We start from the raw sequence: 16,426 nt of genomic DNA, 5'->3' as shown, positions 1-16,426 counted from the left end.
CCATCCCTGTCACAGTGTGCTGCTGAATGCTATTTTGTTGCCTAGTGATGCCGTATTGTATTTCTGCAACTGCCAGGTGATGCACATTTGGATTGTTTCCACTTTGGGGCTTTTATGAACAGCGCCCTCCTAATCAGAACTGAAAATGTTGGGGTGGAAAGAGGTCAGGATTCACAGTCAGGAGACACAGGTTGAGTCCTAGCTTAGTTACCTGCACGATTGATTTCCTTATCCACAGCGTGGAGGTAATTAGCCCCTTCCCTGCCCTGCTCCCAAAGCAGTTGTAAGAATCCAGTGAGATGATGTATGTGGAGTGCCTGTGAGCCATCAAACACAGAACAAATGAAAGGCATTGTTATTGAAGCGGTTTTTCCAGAATGTATTCAAGTGAGCTAGATGTTCCTCAAGATTCTTTCCACATTCACAGATCAAATAACCAAGCTTTCGTTTCATAGGAAATATCGACTCATTCTCTTCTATAGAGTTGGGGTTCTCACCATCTTTACCTAGCTAAAGCTTGTTACTTAGAAAGGCTTTGATATGATTCTACCTCTCTGAAAACTTGCTTGCATTCTAAACCTTACTTTTGATCGTCACATAAAAGGCTTTGTTTGAAGAGAGGGTCTTCAGAAATCCTAGAATCACTGTGTAGGATGTCAGACGCAGTGAAGTTCAGATTTAATCAGGGCGTCCTCCAACCCACAGATTCAATTTAGTCTCTTGGGTATCTCGGGTGATTGCGAAGAGCAGGGTCTGGAGTCAGAGTTAAGACCATGCCATGGGGCTTCCAATGAGTCAAGCCTAAGCAAACCTTACTATTGCCTAGTGAAAGGTGATTAAAGTTGTCACTTCACTGAAACAGTATTAAACTAGATCTTTAGGGATATTCAGACATTCATCAATACAGCTCGTTGACCACTGAAGGTCTTGCCTCGTTCTTTGACTGCCACAAAGCGTAAAACATGGCTTCCTTGGGAAGCCAGTGCAGACTTTGCCTCACGTAGAAAGAAGCTGATACTGGTATCTCACACCCACTCAATCCCAAGTAAGTATCGCATTGAGCGCCCTCCACACCTTCTACCTTATCCAGCACTACGGGCTGCTTCCAAGAAGTGTTATCTTAAATCTCACTGGGAGATCCGGGATGCAAGAATTCCAAAGCAAGAGAAATGGCCGTTCCCAGTTTACTGGAATCTGAAGCACAGAATGTTATTAGCAGCCACGTGCCTCTGGTAGCATCACTGGCCAGCCCAACATTAGAACTCAGGCACTCCCAGTGCCCAGATTCAAATTACTAGGCTGTCTCTTTCCAAAAACAGCAAATCCCCAGACATGTCTAGCACTCCCTGAAGTTACAAAACATAGGCCACCAAGGTCAAATAAGTTTATTCCTTTCACACATCTTCTCCCTTGAGAAGCCCTTTCTTCCCTTTTCAACAGTTGATGATCAGGGCTTTACTAAGTAAAAGTAAATGTGAGGGATTACATGCTAGGGACAATTCCCTGCTGTCTTTATTCTGTGCCTTTTCTCAAAGTATGTATAGATATTGTAAGATGCCATGTACGTCTCTACCATTATTTTTCGTATTTTCACATCTAAACATGACAATCTGCAGCCTTGTACAATAAGGCCAAGGTTATGACTTTAGCAACTCTGGCACTATCACTGTCACTATGTAAGAATGTTGAGAGTGCAGGTGTTAGATAGCGTGTTTATACATTTATATCATGTCTTGTCCAAATTCAAGCAGCTAATAAATTGCAGAGCCCTAGCCAGTTTGGCTCAGTGGATAGAGCATCGACCTGTGGAATGAAGGGTCCCAGGTTTGATTTTGGTCAAGGGCACATGCCTGAGTTGCAGACTTGGTCCCTGGTAGGGGGTGTGCAGGAGGCAGCTGTTGAATGATTCTCTCTCATCATTGATGTTCTTATCTCTCTCTCCCTCTCCCTTCCTCTCTGAAATCAATAAAAAATATATTTAAAAAACAATAATTGCTGGAGCCTGGTTCAAACTCATGTCTGTTTGGCTACAAAGTATATGTTCTTACCTACTGCATTATATTGCACAGCTAATATGCCATACTATGATGCATGTATCTATATATATTATATGTATATATGAGAGGCCCAGTCCACGAATTCATGCACAGGTAGTGTCCCTCAGCCTGGCCAGTGATTGGAGGCCAATCAGGGTGTCACGCCCAGTCCCCATGGGGGACAGCCAGCCATCAAAGTGGGGGGGACGGATAGGGGTTTTAGGAGGTTAGCCAGCTGCAGAAGGTTGGCTGTGGGAGCACACTAACCACCAGGGGGCAGCTCCTGCCCTGAGCATCTGCCCCCTGGTGGTCAGTGTGCATTATAGCGACTGGTCAACTGGTCCTTCCAGTCATTCTGGTTGTTTGGTCTTAGGCTTTTAGCTATATAGATGTATATATATATGTACTATGTATACAAATATGGATATATACATATAGTGTTTCATTTTCTTCCTTAAATAACCTGAAGTAGTTTAGAGTTTTTATGTGTCCTAAATGATTTCTGATTTGGAAGGTGACAATATATATATGAGTGATGTGTCTTGAAACCAAAATTTGGATAGGGATGTCTGGTAAAAGGCCAGGACAAAGCTTAAGTGTGGTTCACTGTGATGTAAAGCACTTCATCTTTTTTGTAGTTCCCATGCTGTCTGATCCATAGTGTATTGATTTTTCAATAGCACGCATCGAAAGGGAGTGTTACCCATGAATATTTGCTGGGCACAATCATGTTCACATTTTCTGCACTGTCATCCTATTGCCTGGAAACATGCACTGTGATTAATGAAAACGAATGGAAAAAAAAAAAAAAAAAAAGAAAACGAATGGACCATACTCTTCAGGAGGCACTTGATTTCAATGGACTTACGAAATTATTTTAGGTTGGAAATGGAAATACTATTTAAAGATCACCGCCTGAAAAACTAAACGAAACACACTGGCCTGAGAGGTCAAACCTGCTTCCTTCTTCCCGGGATTTCTGTAGAATACAAAATAGAACCCACAGCGACGAAAACGGCCGTGACATCATGGCGGCATGGAAGGATGTCATCAAAACACTACCCCATCGATTTCACGGTGGTTACACAGGCACCACCGTAGAATGTTTGGCTTCTCCAAAGGCTCACAGGAATGAGCAGCTGTTGCCCTCTCCCAGATAGTGACATATTCTGAGAGAAACAGAGTCCTAGTTAGATAGAAATTCATTCTCCTTACCACCCAGCCCACTCAAGAACAAAAAACACTGCTAGGAAAGTTCAAGATGTGATAAGAAAAAGATCAAATCCATCTGGGACACAGTGATTGCCTCTGTTTCATAGAATACATTTTTTTCCTACTTCACAGACACACACACACAAAAAATTTTAAAAACCTGTGCAGTGAATTCATATATTTGTATTCATGTATTTCTTGAATAAATTTACATAAACTACATTAAATAAAATGTCAAAGCTTTAGTGTACTAGAATTTATTTAATATTTAGAGTATCTTGAACACATTTATGCAAATTTACATTAAAGGAAATGTCAAAGATTTAGTTTATTTAATATCTGAAGTCGTATGACAAACTTGTATGCTTATGGTTATTTTTTATTTATTTAGTGGTAACAGTGCATTTTAGCCTCAAGTAGGAGAGGTACATCAGAATTGTGAAATCCTATACATAAAACATTATAGTTCTAATTAAATACATTACAGTTTAATTTATATAAAAATATAGTCTTTAGGGAATACAACTATTGCTGTAATTGCACAGGTAATTTTTATACTTATTTATATCTCAGAGTTAACTAAAGCTAAATACAATTTGAAAAATTCACAACCAGTGAGGCATTACAATTGAAAGAGTACAGTGACTCTTAAGATAAAAACAAATAGAAGAAAAACATTAAAATCCAAGAAAAATAAATTTAAATAATTACATTATTAATATTATGTACCCAATTCAGAGAGTCAAAACTATCATTTACCACAGGTCATTGCTTATTTTTGTCTGGGTCTCGTACAACATTCACTCATTCAACATATTGAACAAATGATGTTTGAACCCTCTCTGTGCCTTAGGGAATGTATGGAGCCCTAAGAAAACACTGGAAGACAAAGCAGACATAGACCCTGCCCTCACAGAGCTTATCTGTCGGGGCAGAAAGAGAACACAGGCACCTATAGCAGAGCATGAGAAGTGCTGTGCTGGGGCCTCCCTCCCTAGAGGAGGCAACATCAACGCAGAGACCTGTAGGATAAGGGGAAACACTTGCGCCCATTGTAAAGCAAGATTTCATGAGCTAAAGGCAGATGTGTTTCTCCCAGCAGGTACAGTTTTTCCAGCACAGGGAAAAACAAGCCACAAAGAGCTTCAAAACACAGGCAAGCATTATAAAGAAAAGAATGATTAAGCCTAATGAAGAAGTTCCTCCAAATATGGACCTGAGCTCTTGTGGTATCTATGAAAATAGACTTGCAAACCAATCTTCGGTTCGCTCAAAGAGCGGAGTGTGATGGTAATGTCTGCTGAAGCCAGGTAGCTTTCTGTCTGGTCTTAGGGCTGCTCGTCTCTACCTGATCTGCGTTGGTGTCATACACCTCCTTTTTCTGCCAATGTGTAGTCTATGGCAATTCGATGATCTAAGACAACTTAGATCATCAAAGAGGAGGAAGGAGATGGAAAGAGGATCCCAGGTAGAAGGAAAAGAAAGTGCAAAGACTCCCGAGATGTAAGAGAGCATGGTCTATAACAAAGAAGCTAAGATACTTGTTGGGCCAGAATGAAATTTTCACCCATCAATAGGAAAATGAGGGCAGTGTGGTAAGTCTTTCCTAAGCTAAAGTCATTCCATTTTAATAATTGAGGTTAAGGCCGCCTTATTTTCTGGCACTAAAATGGCTGCTCTTTTATGAAATGACAGTGATAGTAGATCACATACAAATCTATTTGCATTTCCTCTGCCTGAGATCCTCTGTGTATATTTAGATAAATGACCCCATTTTTAAAACTAGTAAAACAAAAACTACTGATGTGTAGTTTTCACATAGGTCTGGGAATCACTGTTCGAAGAATACGTTTTTAAAAGTGGTTTACTATGGTTGAAGGGGAGGGGTGAGGGAGACATTGAGAAATAAGACTGAGGAGGAAGGCAGGAAATTAGATCATGAGGAACTTTGGACTTTATCCTAAGAGCAATGGGAATGATTTTAAGCAGGGGAGTGAAACTCTACCTGCATTTGTGAAAGATCACCCTGTGATGTTGTGTGTAGAATGCATGTTAAATGGGGTGAGACAACAGGAAGGAAGGCCCGTGAGACCGTTCTACAGGATCCCAGACAATGGACATAAGAGATGGAATTAGGGCCGAACCAGTGAGACTGAGAAGAAGATGATTTCCAGAGATAAACACACCAGGATTTGGTGATCTGTTACATTGGGTAAGGAAGATGGGATGGTCGAGGCTGATGTCCAGGCTTTTGACCTGGGAGACGGAAGTGATCGTTGCACTAACCATTGAGCTAGACAATATAGGAGAAGGAGCCTTTTGGCGGAGGAAGGTAGTGAGTTCATTTGTGACACGTTGAACTTGAGGTGTCTTTGTGTTCATGTGCATCCGGGCAATGGTCTACACAGGTCTCAAGCACACGAGAGAAGGAGCTGAACTTCAGATATGCATTTCGTAGTCAACAGCACACTGGCAGCCATCGGAACTGTGAACGTGGATGCAATGTCCCAGGGACTGTAGCATCTGAAGGGAAGAGGGCTTAAGACATATTACAAAAGGGTTGGCAGGCGATGAGCGACGCAGAAAGAAGCCAGAAACACACGGGTGGGGAGGAGAGCCAAGGCACGAAGGCAGAGGCGTTGTGGAAACCACGGGAAGACCTTTTCCAGGAGGGGCAGGCCAGGGGCAGGTGCTGCGGGAATCAGCGGAAAGGACCGAAAGGCGCGGCGGCGGCGGGAGCAGGAGCCAGATAGAGTGTGTGAATCCGAAGGCAGGAAGGCGCTTGCTCGTTCATGCAGCTTGGCCAGGAGAGAAAGGGGAGGAAGGGCTGAAGCTGTGGCTTTGAAAAAGTGGGTCTTTTGTTTGTTTTATAAACAGAGGAGAGACTTGCTGATGGATATTGTAGGAGCCACTTGATAGGGAGAGTTTGAAGACTTGTTGCAAGGGAAGAAAATCAACAGGGAGTCAAATACAAAATATTGACTTGCTTAAAAAAATCACAGTGTTTAATGGGGGGAAAGGAGGACTTATGTAATGCTTTCAGCAATAAAGATTAAATGGAAAAAAAATCACAATGTATCCCAAAGGATGGTTGTCAGAGGGGAGGGATGGGAGGATGGGTGAAAAGGGGAAGGGGAATATAGCAATAATATTGTGTTGTTTTCACAGTGACAGATGATTACTAGAATTAATAGGATAATCGCATTATAAGGTCTAAAAATGTCAAATCACGATGTTGTATATCTGAAACTAATATAACCAATATCATGTTGTATATTAACTATACTTAAAATTTTAAAAAATCACAATGTTAAGGTCTTTAAAGATGTGAAATGTGGTGTTCTCTCTCGTAAGAACACAGGATCCTGTTATAAAACTGTCAATGGATTTAAACACAGTTAAGGAGGTAAAATGATTCCAAGAAATATTTTTTAAAATCACATTCTAAAATGTTACTTTTAAGTTATGGCAGCTTTAGCTCTTGTCCATAGAGATCGTACTCTTTAAATAATATGTATCTTTGAATGGTTGGTGGCAGAGGAAGCTTCTCTATGGAGCCTGGCTGGCAGAGTCGCTGGAGTCCCATAATTCTTCGGATTTTTAACCGACACAAATGCTTTAATGAGCAAGGATTCTCTAAAATGAATGGGAAAAACAAGTAAAAACCGGTATTAGTGCATTGATCTGGAAGATACAGACTATTAGAATAACACCAATAGGTATGCACACGTTAACAACGGTGACTTTAAGGGAAATTCACCTTGTAATTAGGCCTTCCAGACCATTCCTCTGGGATGTAAGCTCCAGGAAGGCAGGCATGCAGTCTGTCTGGGTCAGGAAGACAGCCTCGCTCATAGCGGGCGTTCAACCCGGGGATGTTAAATGAATGAATGGACTTCAGTTAAGCGAGCAACTGCTCGCACCTCCTCCGACTTACTCCTTAGAATTGAGCATTACAGAGACATATTTCTTTACTTTCTTTCTCTCCTACCAATCTTTCTGATGAATAACTATCTAGGAAATATCTGATGCAAATGATTCTGTATATCCATGGTTCTTAGGTTTGTTTCTGTGTCTGACACCTAAACATTTTATATTTAAAAATCTGCTATCAGAGTTAGTCTTTATTTTCAACTCTTACTTTATCTCAATGGCAATGGCAGCACTGATACATTATCCTGGCAATGTGAGCTAGTGGAGGGCAGCATCGCACAAGGGCTCAGCCGTAGGCCCTGGGCTCGATCAGCTTGGATGAAAATGCTGGGGCCCTGCCACCTAGTATCTGTGTGACCTTAGGCGAGTTACTTGACCTCTGTGAACTCAGTGTTCTCATCTGTGAAATGTGGGTAAGAATGGGACCTACCTCTTAGGGTTGTTTAAAGACCAAACTAATTAATTCATGTAAAGTATTAGAAAAGTACTTGGTACCTTGTAGCCATTCAATAATGTGAACTATCACTCAATTCAAAAATAAAAGACATCACATTTTTATTACACTTGAGGCGATAAACATGCAAATTATTTCTTTGCAGGCCTTCCTGGAGCTTACATCCCAGAGAAATGGTCTGGAAGGCCTAATTAAAGGTGAATTTCCCTTAAAGCAATGTTTTTCAAAAACTATTGAGGCAAAATAATTGTTACCCAAATAGGCAGAATAAACCCATCTCTTTTTTTTTTTTACCGTTTAATTTTCTTCCCTAACAAATACTATACTGCTTTCTGTATACCTGGAGAAATGCTGACATCCAGTGGTTATCCATACTTATAGCAATCAACTGACTTACATTCTGGTTGCAATAATATATGACTGAAACAAACAAAAACATTCCTCTTATTTATATTTGGATTGCCTTTCTAAAGTCAGAAGAATCGGTCATTCTTTTTCAGTATAAACACATGGAAAATTAATTACTAATTAGAAGCAAAATATTCTACGACAGGAAACACATTGGTGTTGGAGAAAGAGCCTATGTTTTGAAATGAGACATGCAAGGGTTCAAATCCTTGCTTTGTTGTTGTCTATGTCTAAAACTTTGGAAAATTAATTTGTCTAAACTTTAGGTTTTTTGCCCTTATGATCTCCAAAATCTTTTAACCTTTTTATTGTAAAATAAAATATAGGTAAAGCCACTGAACAAATGTATAGCTTCTTAAGTTATTATAAGTGACTAGAGGCCCAGTGCACGAAATTCGTTCACTCGGGGTGGGTGGGTGTTCCCCTCAGCCCGGCCTGCGCCCTCTTGCAGTCCAGGAGCCCTCAGGTGATGTCCGACTGCTGGCTTAGGGAGCAGGTCTAAGCTGTCAGTTGGACATCCTTAGCGCTGCTGTGGAGGGGGGAGAGGCTCCTGCCACCACCGCCAGCCATGAGCCCGACTTTTGGCTGAACAGCGCTCCCTTTGTGGGAGCTCACTGATTACTAGGGGGCAGCTCCTGCATCGAGCGTCTGCCCCTGGTGGTCAATGCGTGTCATAGTGACCGATCGTTCCACTGTTTGGTCAATTTGCATATTAGCCTTTTATTATATAGGATTATTAGGTCAACATCTTTACCTCCCAGGTTATAATAGAGGAACTTCTCTAGCCACCCCAGAATTTCTTCCAAAGTCCACCCCAAGCTTCATTTATTCCTCCCCTCTAAGAAATTACTATTCTGACTTGTACAGGAATCACTTCTTGTAGCACTTCATCATCTCTGTGTGTTTAGCCTACACCAAGCATGTCAAACTCAAAGGCTAACACGGGCCAAAATAAACAAGGTTTAAGTTCATGTGGGCCACAACAAAACAAAAGCTTCAATTTTCATAGAAATGTAGATTTGTTTCAATAGAGACATGCTGAATACAAACGGCTGAAATAAATGAGTGATTGTTAATATAAAATAATAGAATATTTAATAAAAATTAATATTTTTTTCTTGAACATTAACTTACCAGACACTGAATAACTGCACAAATTAATAAGTGTAATGCAAATAAACTTTTTTTTCTTGTTCTCCGAAAACAAAATATTTCCTGTTGCACATACCAAACAAGCCAGTACAAGACTAATGACGTGGCAATGGGCCGCTAAAATATTCGCTGCTACTAAATTATTAGTGGAGAGAAATAGTGCACCTGTGTGTAAGGCATGTAAGGGAAATGAATGCAACATGATTATAGTAATCAGTCATTAGTGAATGTTGTAGTTTGTTATTAATAATTATGTATAACAGGATATTGTAAAAATTAATTGATGAAATTTTTATTAAAACATTTCTTACATACCGTTATATTGGCTGGGCTGCAAAAATATTCATTGTGGGCCACATGTGGCCCGTGGGCTATGAGTTTGACATGCTTGCCCTGCACTATAGTATTGACAATTGACAATATTTTTGAAAATTTGACATGTCTATTTATATTTTTCTTATAATAAATTTATATGAGGTTTGACTGTGATACTTTTCTGTTGCTCATTTTTATGGGAATTTAGTTTTCCCGAATTTCTGGAAGGAAGCTAGGTTCCAGATAGCTCTTTGAAGCTAACGGAGCTTCCTACTCTGTCGCCTTCTTGTAATGATCCTCAATACTGCCGGTGTCCTGCTCTCTGAGGTTTCCCGGTTTTGTTTGCACCCCACTCATGTGGACCTCTCTTATCTCCATCCTGCTTGATTTCGTGGTTATCCCATTGTGGGCCCAGTTCAGAAAGGCTGGCCTGTCAGCCCAGTTTCCTGAATTCATAGGGTCCAGACTGTTGTATAATTCCCCTTTGCCTCAGATTTTTATTGATAAAAATCAGCCTGACAGCACACAACTCTACAAGTTGTGAGGATTTCGTGACATACTTTACATGTGCATTTCATACTTCACATAGACTTATGTATAATAAAAATAATATAAAAACACGAATATTGTAGTTTATAAAATAGCTAAATTTATTGTGTTTTAATGTTCTACATAGTATGCTAAGCACCTTACATGCATCATCTCTTTATTTATTTTTTAAAATATATTTTTATTGATTTCAAAGAAGAAGGGAGAGGGAGAGAGAGATAGAAATGTGAACGATGAGAAAGAATCATCGATCGGCTGCTTCCTGCACACCCCATACTGGGGATTGAGCCTGCAACCTGGGCATGTGCCCTGACTGGGAATCGAACTGTAACCTCCTGGTTCAGAGGTCAACATTCAACCACAGAGCCATACCAGCGGGGCCATGCATCATCTCTTTAAATTCCCATAACAACCTTATGAGGTAACTACTATCCTAGCCCCATTTTGCAGTGGGAAAACCTTGGCATAAAAAGGGTAAGTAACTTTCTCAAAATCACATGGCTAGTATGCTATTTTGGTCTTTTTTCAGAAAATAAAAAATTCCCTTCTCTTCAATGAAAAAGGAATGGTACAACAAATTGTTGTTTGTTTCCATGAAAATATCAGCCCTGCCCTGGCCGGTTTGGCTCAGTGGATGGAGCGTCGGCCTGCGAACTGGAGGGTCCCAGGTTCGATTCTGGTCAAGGGCATGTACCTTGGTTGCGGGCACATCCCCAGCGGGGGGTGTGCAGGGGGCAGCTGGTCGATGTTTCTCTCTCATTGATGTTTCTAACTCTCTATCCCTCTCCCTTCCTTGCTGTAAAAAATCAATAAAATATATTTTTTAAAAAAATATCAGCCCTGAATGACATATACAACTCAGAAATCCTGCTCCTAGACAAGGCCAGAATTTTATGCCATCCTAGGTCCATCTATCCCCAGAGGTCAATTTCTAGGCTCACAATACTGCATTACTCATCAGATTCTCTAAGATTCCAATTTTAGTTCCCACAAAGTCTCTTCTATTGTAGAACTCATTCAAGGGGAAGTCATTTGAGAAAATCCAAGCTTACCTCCAAATCTGCATTTGAACTGTCAATCTTTCTAGTCAAAGTCTCCATCCTTCCCACAAAACACTCAGGTGAATTCATTTCATGTGTGAGACTCTGATTGAAACTAAATGTTTAAATGAAAACTACTTTGTCACTCATATTTCTTTTTATTGAACTTTATACCTAACAAATTTGATATGTAAATCAGCTCAACATTTAAGTTTTATCTTATTGACTGAAAAATATAATCTACCTAAAATTTGCCTGATCCTAAAGAATTAGTTGTTGAGGTTTTGTTAATCCATTCATGGATGATTGGGCTTATTAAGAGTGCCAGGTTATATGCATGTGAAGTAAAGTTCTATGATGCTTCTTTAGGCTCCATGCAACTGATGTCCAAGTAGCTTTGGGAGTTCATTTTTCCAAATCATATTTTGAAAGAGAAAACCTCTCCAATCTGTTATTTTTTCTAGTTTCTATATGTATTTGAAGTAATTTTAAATGCCATTTTATTGAAACATTTGTAATATAATTCACATTTATAACTAAACTTTAACCTCGAGAATACAAAGTAGCCTTGTCTATAATAAAAACATTTGATGGTAGGAATGTGTCAATAAAGACCAGAGAGAGAGCATATCAAAAAGGATAATTCTAATACACACCATCCATTCATTTACTCAGTATTTATTGACTATTTAGCACTTACTAGAAATTATGCTAAGCCTTGAGAATATAAAAAAAAATAAACAAAACAGATTCCTGCTCTTATGGAGATTACAGTCTACGAACTTTATGATAGTCTAGAAGTTGACTTTAAAAAATGAGTTCTATTTAGAATGTTAATATAGTTATAATATTACCTATTATACAATCAAAGAGTTAGAAAGTATTAAGAAAAGCAAAACAATATTAGTATCTTAAATCAGAGGAAATAATATGGGCGACTTTCAAAAACAGTGAAAATAAAGTACCACTGAAAAAAGTATCAAAGATAACATTGAGAAATTTCCCCTATAGACATTTTTCATAAAAAATTTTGTAGGCAAAACTTGTTTTTACCTAGTATTTGACGGATTTCTGGCCATTCTCTCTGTACTTCCAGTGCAGACTTCAGTTTATCACACAGAGGGATATAATCCATGTAATCTATTAATACACGAATAACGCTGCCAACCAAGTGTTTCATCCAAGGAACTGTAATAAACTCACAGAACTGAGAGAATTGATAAAATTTAACTTAGTAGTACTTTTAATATACCATATACATAAGCACTCAATTTTGTTATGAAAATTACTATCTTTGTCTTTTTACAGGAAATAAAAGGTATCTCCTTGTAATGAACAAAAAAGAAAAACAAATTGTTTGCTTGTTTCTGTGAAACAATGGGTCCTGGAGTTATATGCCTGGCTCTGATGTGATGTAGCCAGCATAACATGGAAAAATCATGCTTCTTTCCAGGATTCTTCCTTCCATGCTTTTAGCCCCAATATCCCACTGAATAAGCATAAGTTATTAACTGAATACATTTTCACATTCTTCTACATTCAGTTTCAATTCAAGAAAAATAAACACCCTCTTTGGTGCCTAGTTTTACTCTTATATCCCCACTAGAGGCCCGTTGCAGGAAGATTCCTGCAAGAATAGGGCTTCCTCAGGCCTATTCCTGCAAGAATAGGGCTTCCTGAGACTGGAGCGAAGCAGAGAAGGGAGTGAAGCCCACCGAGGAGGGCTTTGCTCCCTTCTCCGCTGCCTCACTCCCTCCCTTAGCCGCTTCATCCTCGGCTCCCTCTCTTCTCTGCCGCCTCGGCTCTCTCCCTTCTCCGTCGCTTTGCTCCCTCGCCGGGTCACGGATCTGAGGCCTGGATCCAGGGGGCAGCGTCTCGTGCTGCCCACCCCACCTGCAGTATGCAAATTTAACGGCCATCTTTATTGGGTTAATTTGCATACTCTTCTGATTGTTTGGTGGGCATAGCGAAGGTACGGTCAATTAGCATCTTTGTCTTTTATTAGTGTAGGTATTATTGCTAACAAAAGTTCAAGAGTGAGAAAAATATCAAAGTTAGAGTTGATTTTTCTTTTCTTGTTACATCTCCCAATGAGCCAAAGTTAGGCTGATTTGAAGATGTAACAAGAAATGAGCTCAACTGGCATGGCTCAGCGGTTGAGCATTGACCTATGAACCAAGAGGTCACAGTTCAAGTCCCCATCAGGGCATATGCCTGATTTTCTGGCTCAATCCCCAGTGTGAGGTGTGCAGGAGGCAGCCGATCAATGATTCTCTCTCACTATTGATGTTTCTATCTCTCTCTCCCTCTCCCTTCCTCTCTGAAATCAACAAAAATCTATTTTTTTACAAATGAAATGAAAAGATGCAGAACAAAAGGATGTAACTCACCGGGTTATCCTTTATTATACAAGATGTCCACCCTGGCAGCACCTCTTCCTCGATGTCTGACCACACAAATGAATTCCCAAAGATGTCTCCGTGCATGCACTGAAAGCACAGCTCCACTTGATAGCCATTATTCAGCAACAGCCTCAGCATCGCCTCGTCATTTAGGGCATACTGAATGGCGCTGGGGAAACGTGTGTCGTTCACATGCATAAAATAGCAATTGACATTAGCTCCATGGGAGAGAAGCAGCCGGACGATCTCATGATTGTTGGCCCTCACTGCCACAAGCAGGCAGTTGAGGGGATCTAGGTTTGGATCTGCACCTGCATTCAGAAGAACTTCTGTGCAATGGATATCGTTATTAGAAACTGCAAAATACAGCGCAGTCTTCCTCTCATCGTCATAGCTCGCAGAAATGTGGTCAGCGAGCGGAGTATTGACATCAAAACCATTTTCAATGAGCAGTTCTAGGCACTGGACATTTTGCCCATCTGCTGCTGAGTGAATTGGTGTTAGCCCACTTTTCCTGATTGCATTTTTGGATGTTACTGGGATAAGATATTTCAGCGCACTGAAAAGAAAAATAAATCAAATATCCACATGGCATGAAGGCAATCGAGAAATTAATTAAACCAGCTTCCTCATTAGACAAATGAGCGCAGTTTGTTTTAGTTTTCTTTACTTCTGCTAGATAACCTTACACAAAGACATATAACCTTTGTCCATTGACTTACTACTGTTTGGTTTAGTGTAATGTAGTTTAGTTTTTATTTAGCTTCCTGTTCTAAATGTTCCTGGGGATCACATGTTTGGCCCTAGAATTTTGGCTCCTCAGGAACCCTCCCCATCTTCCAATTCTTCTCTGAACAACATACAATTTGCCAGCAACCAATGCTATTTAATGAAAACTATAACAGAAAGGTAAGCCCATCTGAAGCCATAGAGAAATGCTTCATAAGCTTGACCATTAGAATCATGGAGTCACGGGAAATTAAAGCTGGAAGTGGCCTTGTGCAACTCCTTCATTTAACAGAAGAGCAATATGAAGCCTGGAGAAGAGAAACGACTTGTCCAAGGTCACACAGAGGTGGAGCAAGGGTGAGATTTTAGGCCTCTTGAATTCTCATTCGTTACTCCTCCTTCACCGTTTTCTGTGCTACCCACGCTTTACCACTGGCCATGAACATCCTGTCTACTTCAGGATAACTCAAAATTGAATTATTAGCCATAAGATGATTCTTTCTTATTTCATCAACCTTATAACAGTCCACTTGAGAGAACTAACCACTGCTTATGTTTCTAAGAACTTGGGATAGCTGTAAATTCCACACTTGACTGACCAACTAAACATGTATGAGAGCCACCAGCAAGGATAACTTGATCTCTGGTGCCTAACTCAGAGCTACCATGTGTGAATTTATGAACACTGGGAACAAAGCCAGGTAAACTTTAACAACGTGTCACTTAGCGTTAATTATGTCATTGGCCACTTAGCTGATGTGGCCACTGAAGGTGACAAAGCCTAAGTATTTCAAAGTTTTGGAACTTATTAAATATATTTCATTGCCTAAAACCAACCCCTCATTGCAGGTAGTTTAATATAATGATTATAGACTTCTATTGATATGCCAATTGTGGCACTTCTGTGATTTAAAAATCTATCCAGCCATTTTTTTTTAATAAAGAACTCTATACTTATAATGAGACTTTTCTACTCAATAATACATTTGACATTATACTATAATATCCATTCATGTTGCTAAATAATTAGACTAATACTGATAGCATTTTCACAAATTTTAATTCTTTTCAAAGGGCAACATTTTTAGAAACTCTATAGCCTTTTATGAACACAGTTAAAAAAAAAACAGGAGGACATATTTGGATGGCTTGTGAAGAATTCTCATGTGTAACTTCCCTCTAAAAGAGAAACTCTTCATTATAAAAGTACGTAGTATGCATTCAATGTGGAAAATTTATAAAGTACAAAAATATATTATGATGTGTATTGGTGTGGGCCTCTTTGGAGATGGGTGAAAAAGGTAAAAGGATTAAGAAGTACCAATGGGCAGTTATAAAAATAGTCATGGGATATAAGTACAGCACGGGGAATAGAGTCAATAATATTGTAATAGCTATGTGTAATGTCAGATAGCTACTAGACTTGGGGGCGGGGGGTGAGTACTTCATAAGGTATACAAATGTCTAAACACTATGATGTACATCTCAAACTAATACAATGTTGTATGTCAACTGTAATTGAAAATTTTTTAAATTGTTAAAAAGTAAAAATATAAAAAGGGGAAAAATTGACATGTTTAGAAGACCAAAAAATTTTGAACATTTTGCCTATTTCTTTTTGGATTTGGTGGGTTATTACTTAGAGAGAATTATGATTCTATTATATATGCAATTTTGTATTTTTTTTAAGTAAAAATGACCATCCTATGATGGATCACTCACAGGTAATGTCCCTCGTAGGCAGCTCGGTGTATAGGAAGGTGCCCTGCTCTGTTAGGCACATTTCCGCTTCCTCCATATTCCAGCAGGAGAGAGATGCAGTCAGGATTGCCCCCTCCTGCTGCCTCAAACAACACTGACGCCCCATCGTCCGCCAAAGCAAACACATCACCCCCTGGCAGTATGAACACATGGCACAGTGATAACTGGGTGGACTGGAAAGATGGGTTCCTTCAAATTAGATGATTGTTTTCCTTTCTAGTTAGGACTTAAAATTAAAAGTATAGAGTTAAGAACATCTACATTCTCAATATTTTTAATAAACAATTATGCAGCATGTTTTATTTTATTAGAAAACCTTTGCATCATTAGAACATCTGAGAAATAAGTCAATTTCTATAACAAATGCTCCTGGGAAAAGACAACAGTTAACACTCTATTTCAACAAATGTTTACCAACTGTGCTGTATGTGGAAA

At 39.5% G+C, this 16,426-nt stretch overlaps 1 protein-coding gene across 4 annotated transcripts in view; it reads right to left on the bottom strand.

Moving 5' to 3' along the window:
- Positions 1-6,235: 6,235 nt before the first annotated feature.
- The window catches only part of ASB15 (ankyrin repeat and SOCS box containing 15), a 32,652-nt gene continuing 22,461 nt past the window's right edge, over positions 6,236-16,426 (bottom strand). For 3 of the 4 annotated variants that reach the window (XM_070423824.1, XM_070423826.1, XM_070423825.1), the window contains exons 8-11: positions 15,953-16,124; positions 13,490-14,060; positions 12,153-12,306; positions 6,236-6,884 (exon numbers count right to left, since the gene is read on the bottom strand). In XM_070423824.1, the coding sequence (XP_070279925.1) occupies positions 6,712-6,884; positions 12,153-12,306; positions 13,490-14,060; positions 15,953-16,124 (1,070 nt within the window). In that variant the 3' untranslated portion in view covers positions 6,236-6,711. The remainder of the gene's footprint in view (positions 6,885-12,152; positions 12,307-13,489; positions 14,061-15,952; positions 16,125-16,426) is intronic. The other variant, XR_011472640.1, reaches the window with a different exon arrangement.

This window comes from Myotis yumanensis, unplaced genomic scaffold (genome assembly GCF_028538775.1).
Source record: "Myotis yumanensis isolate MYYU_CA2020_CCGP unplaced genomic scaffold, mMyoYum1.0.hap1 SCAF_9, whole genome shotgun sequence".
Lineage (NCBI taxonomy): Eukaryota > Metazoa > Chordata > Mammalia > Chiroptera > Vespertilionidae > Myotis > Myotis yumanensis.
Note: the sequence above shows the minus strand (reverse complement) of the source record. Positions and strands in the feature narration are given on the sequence as shown.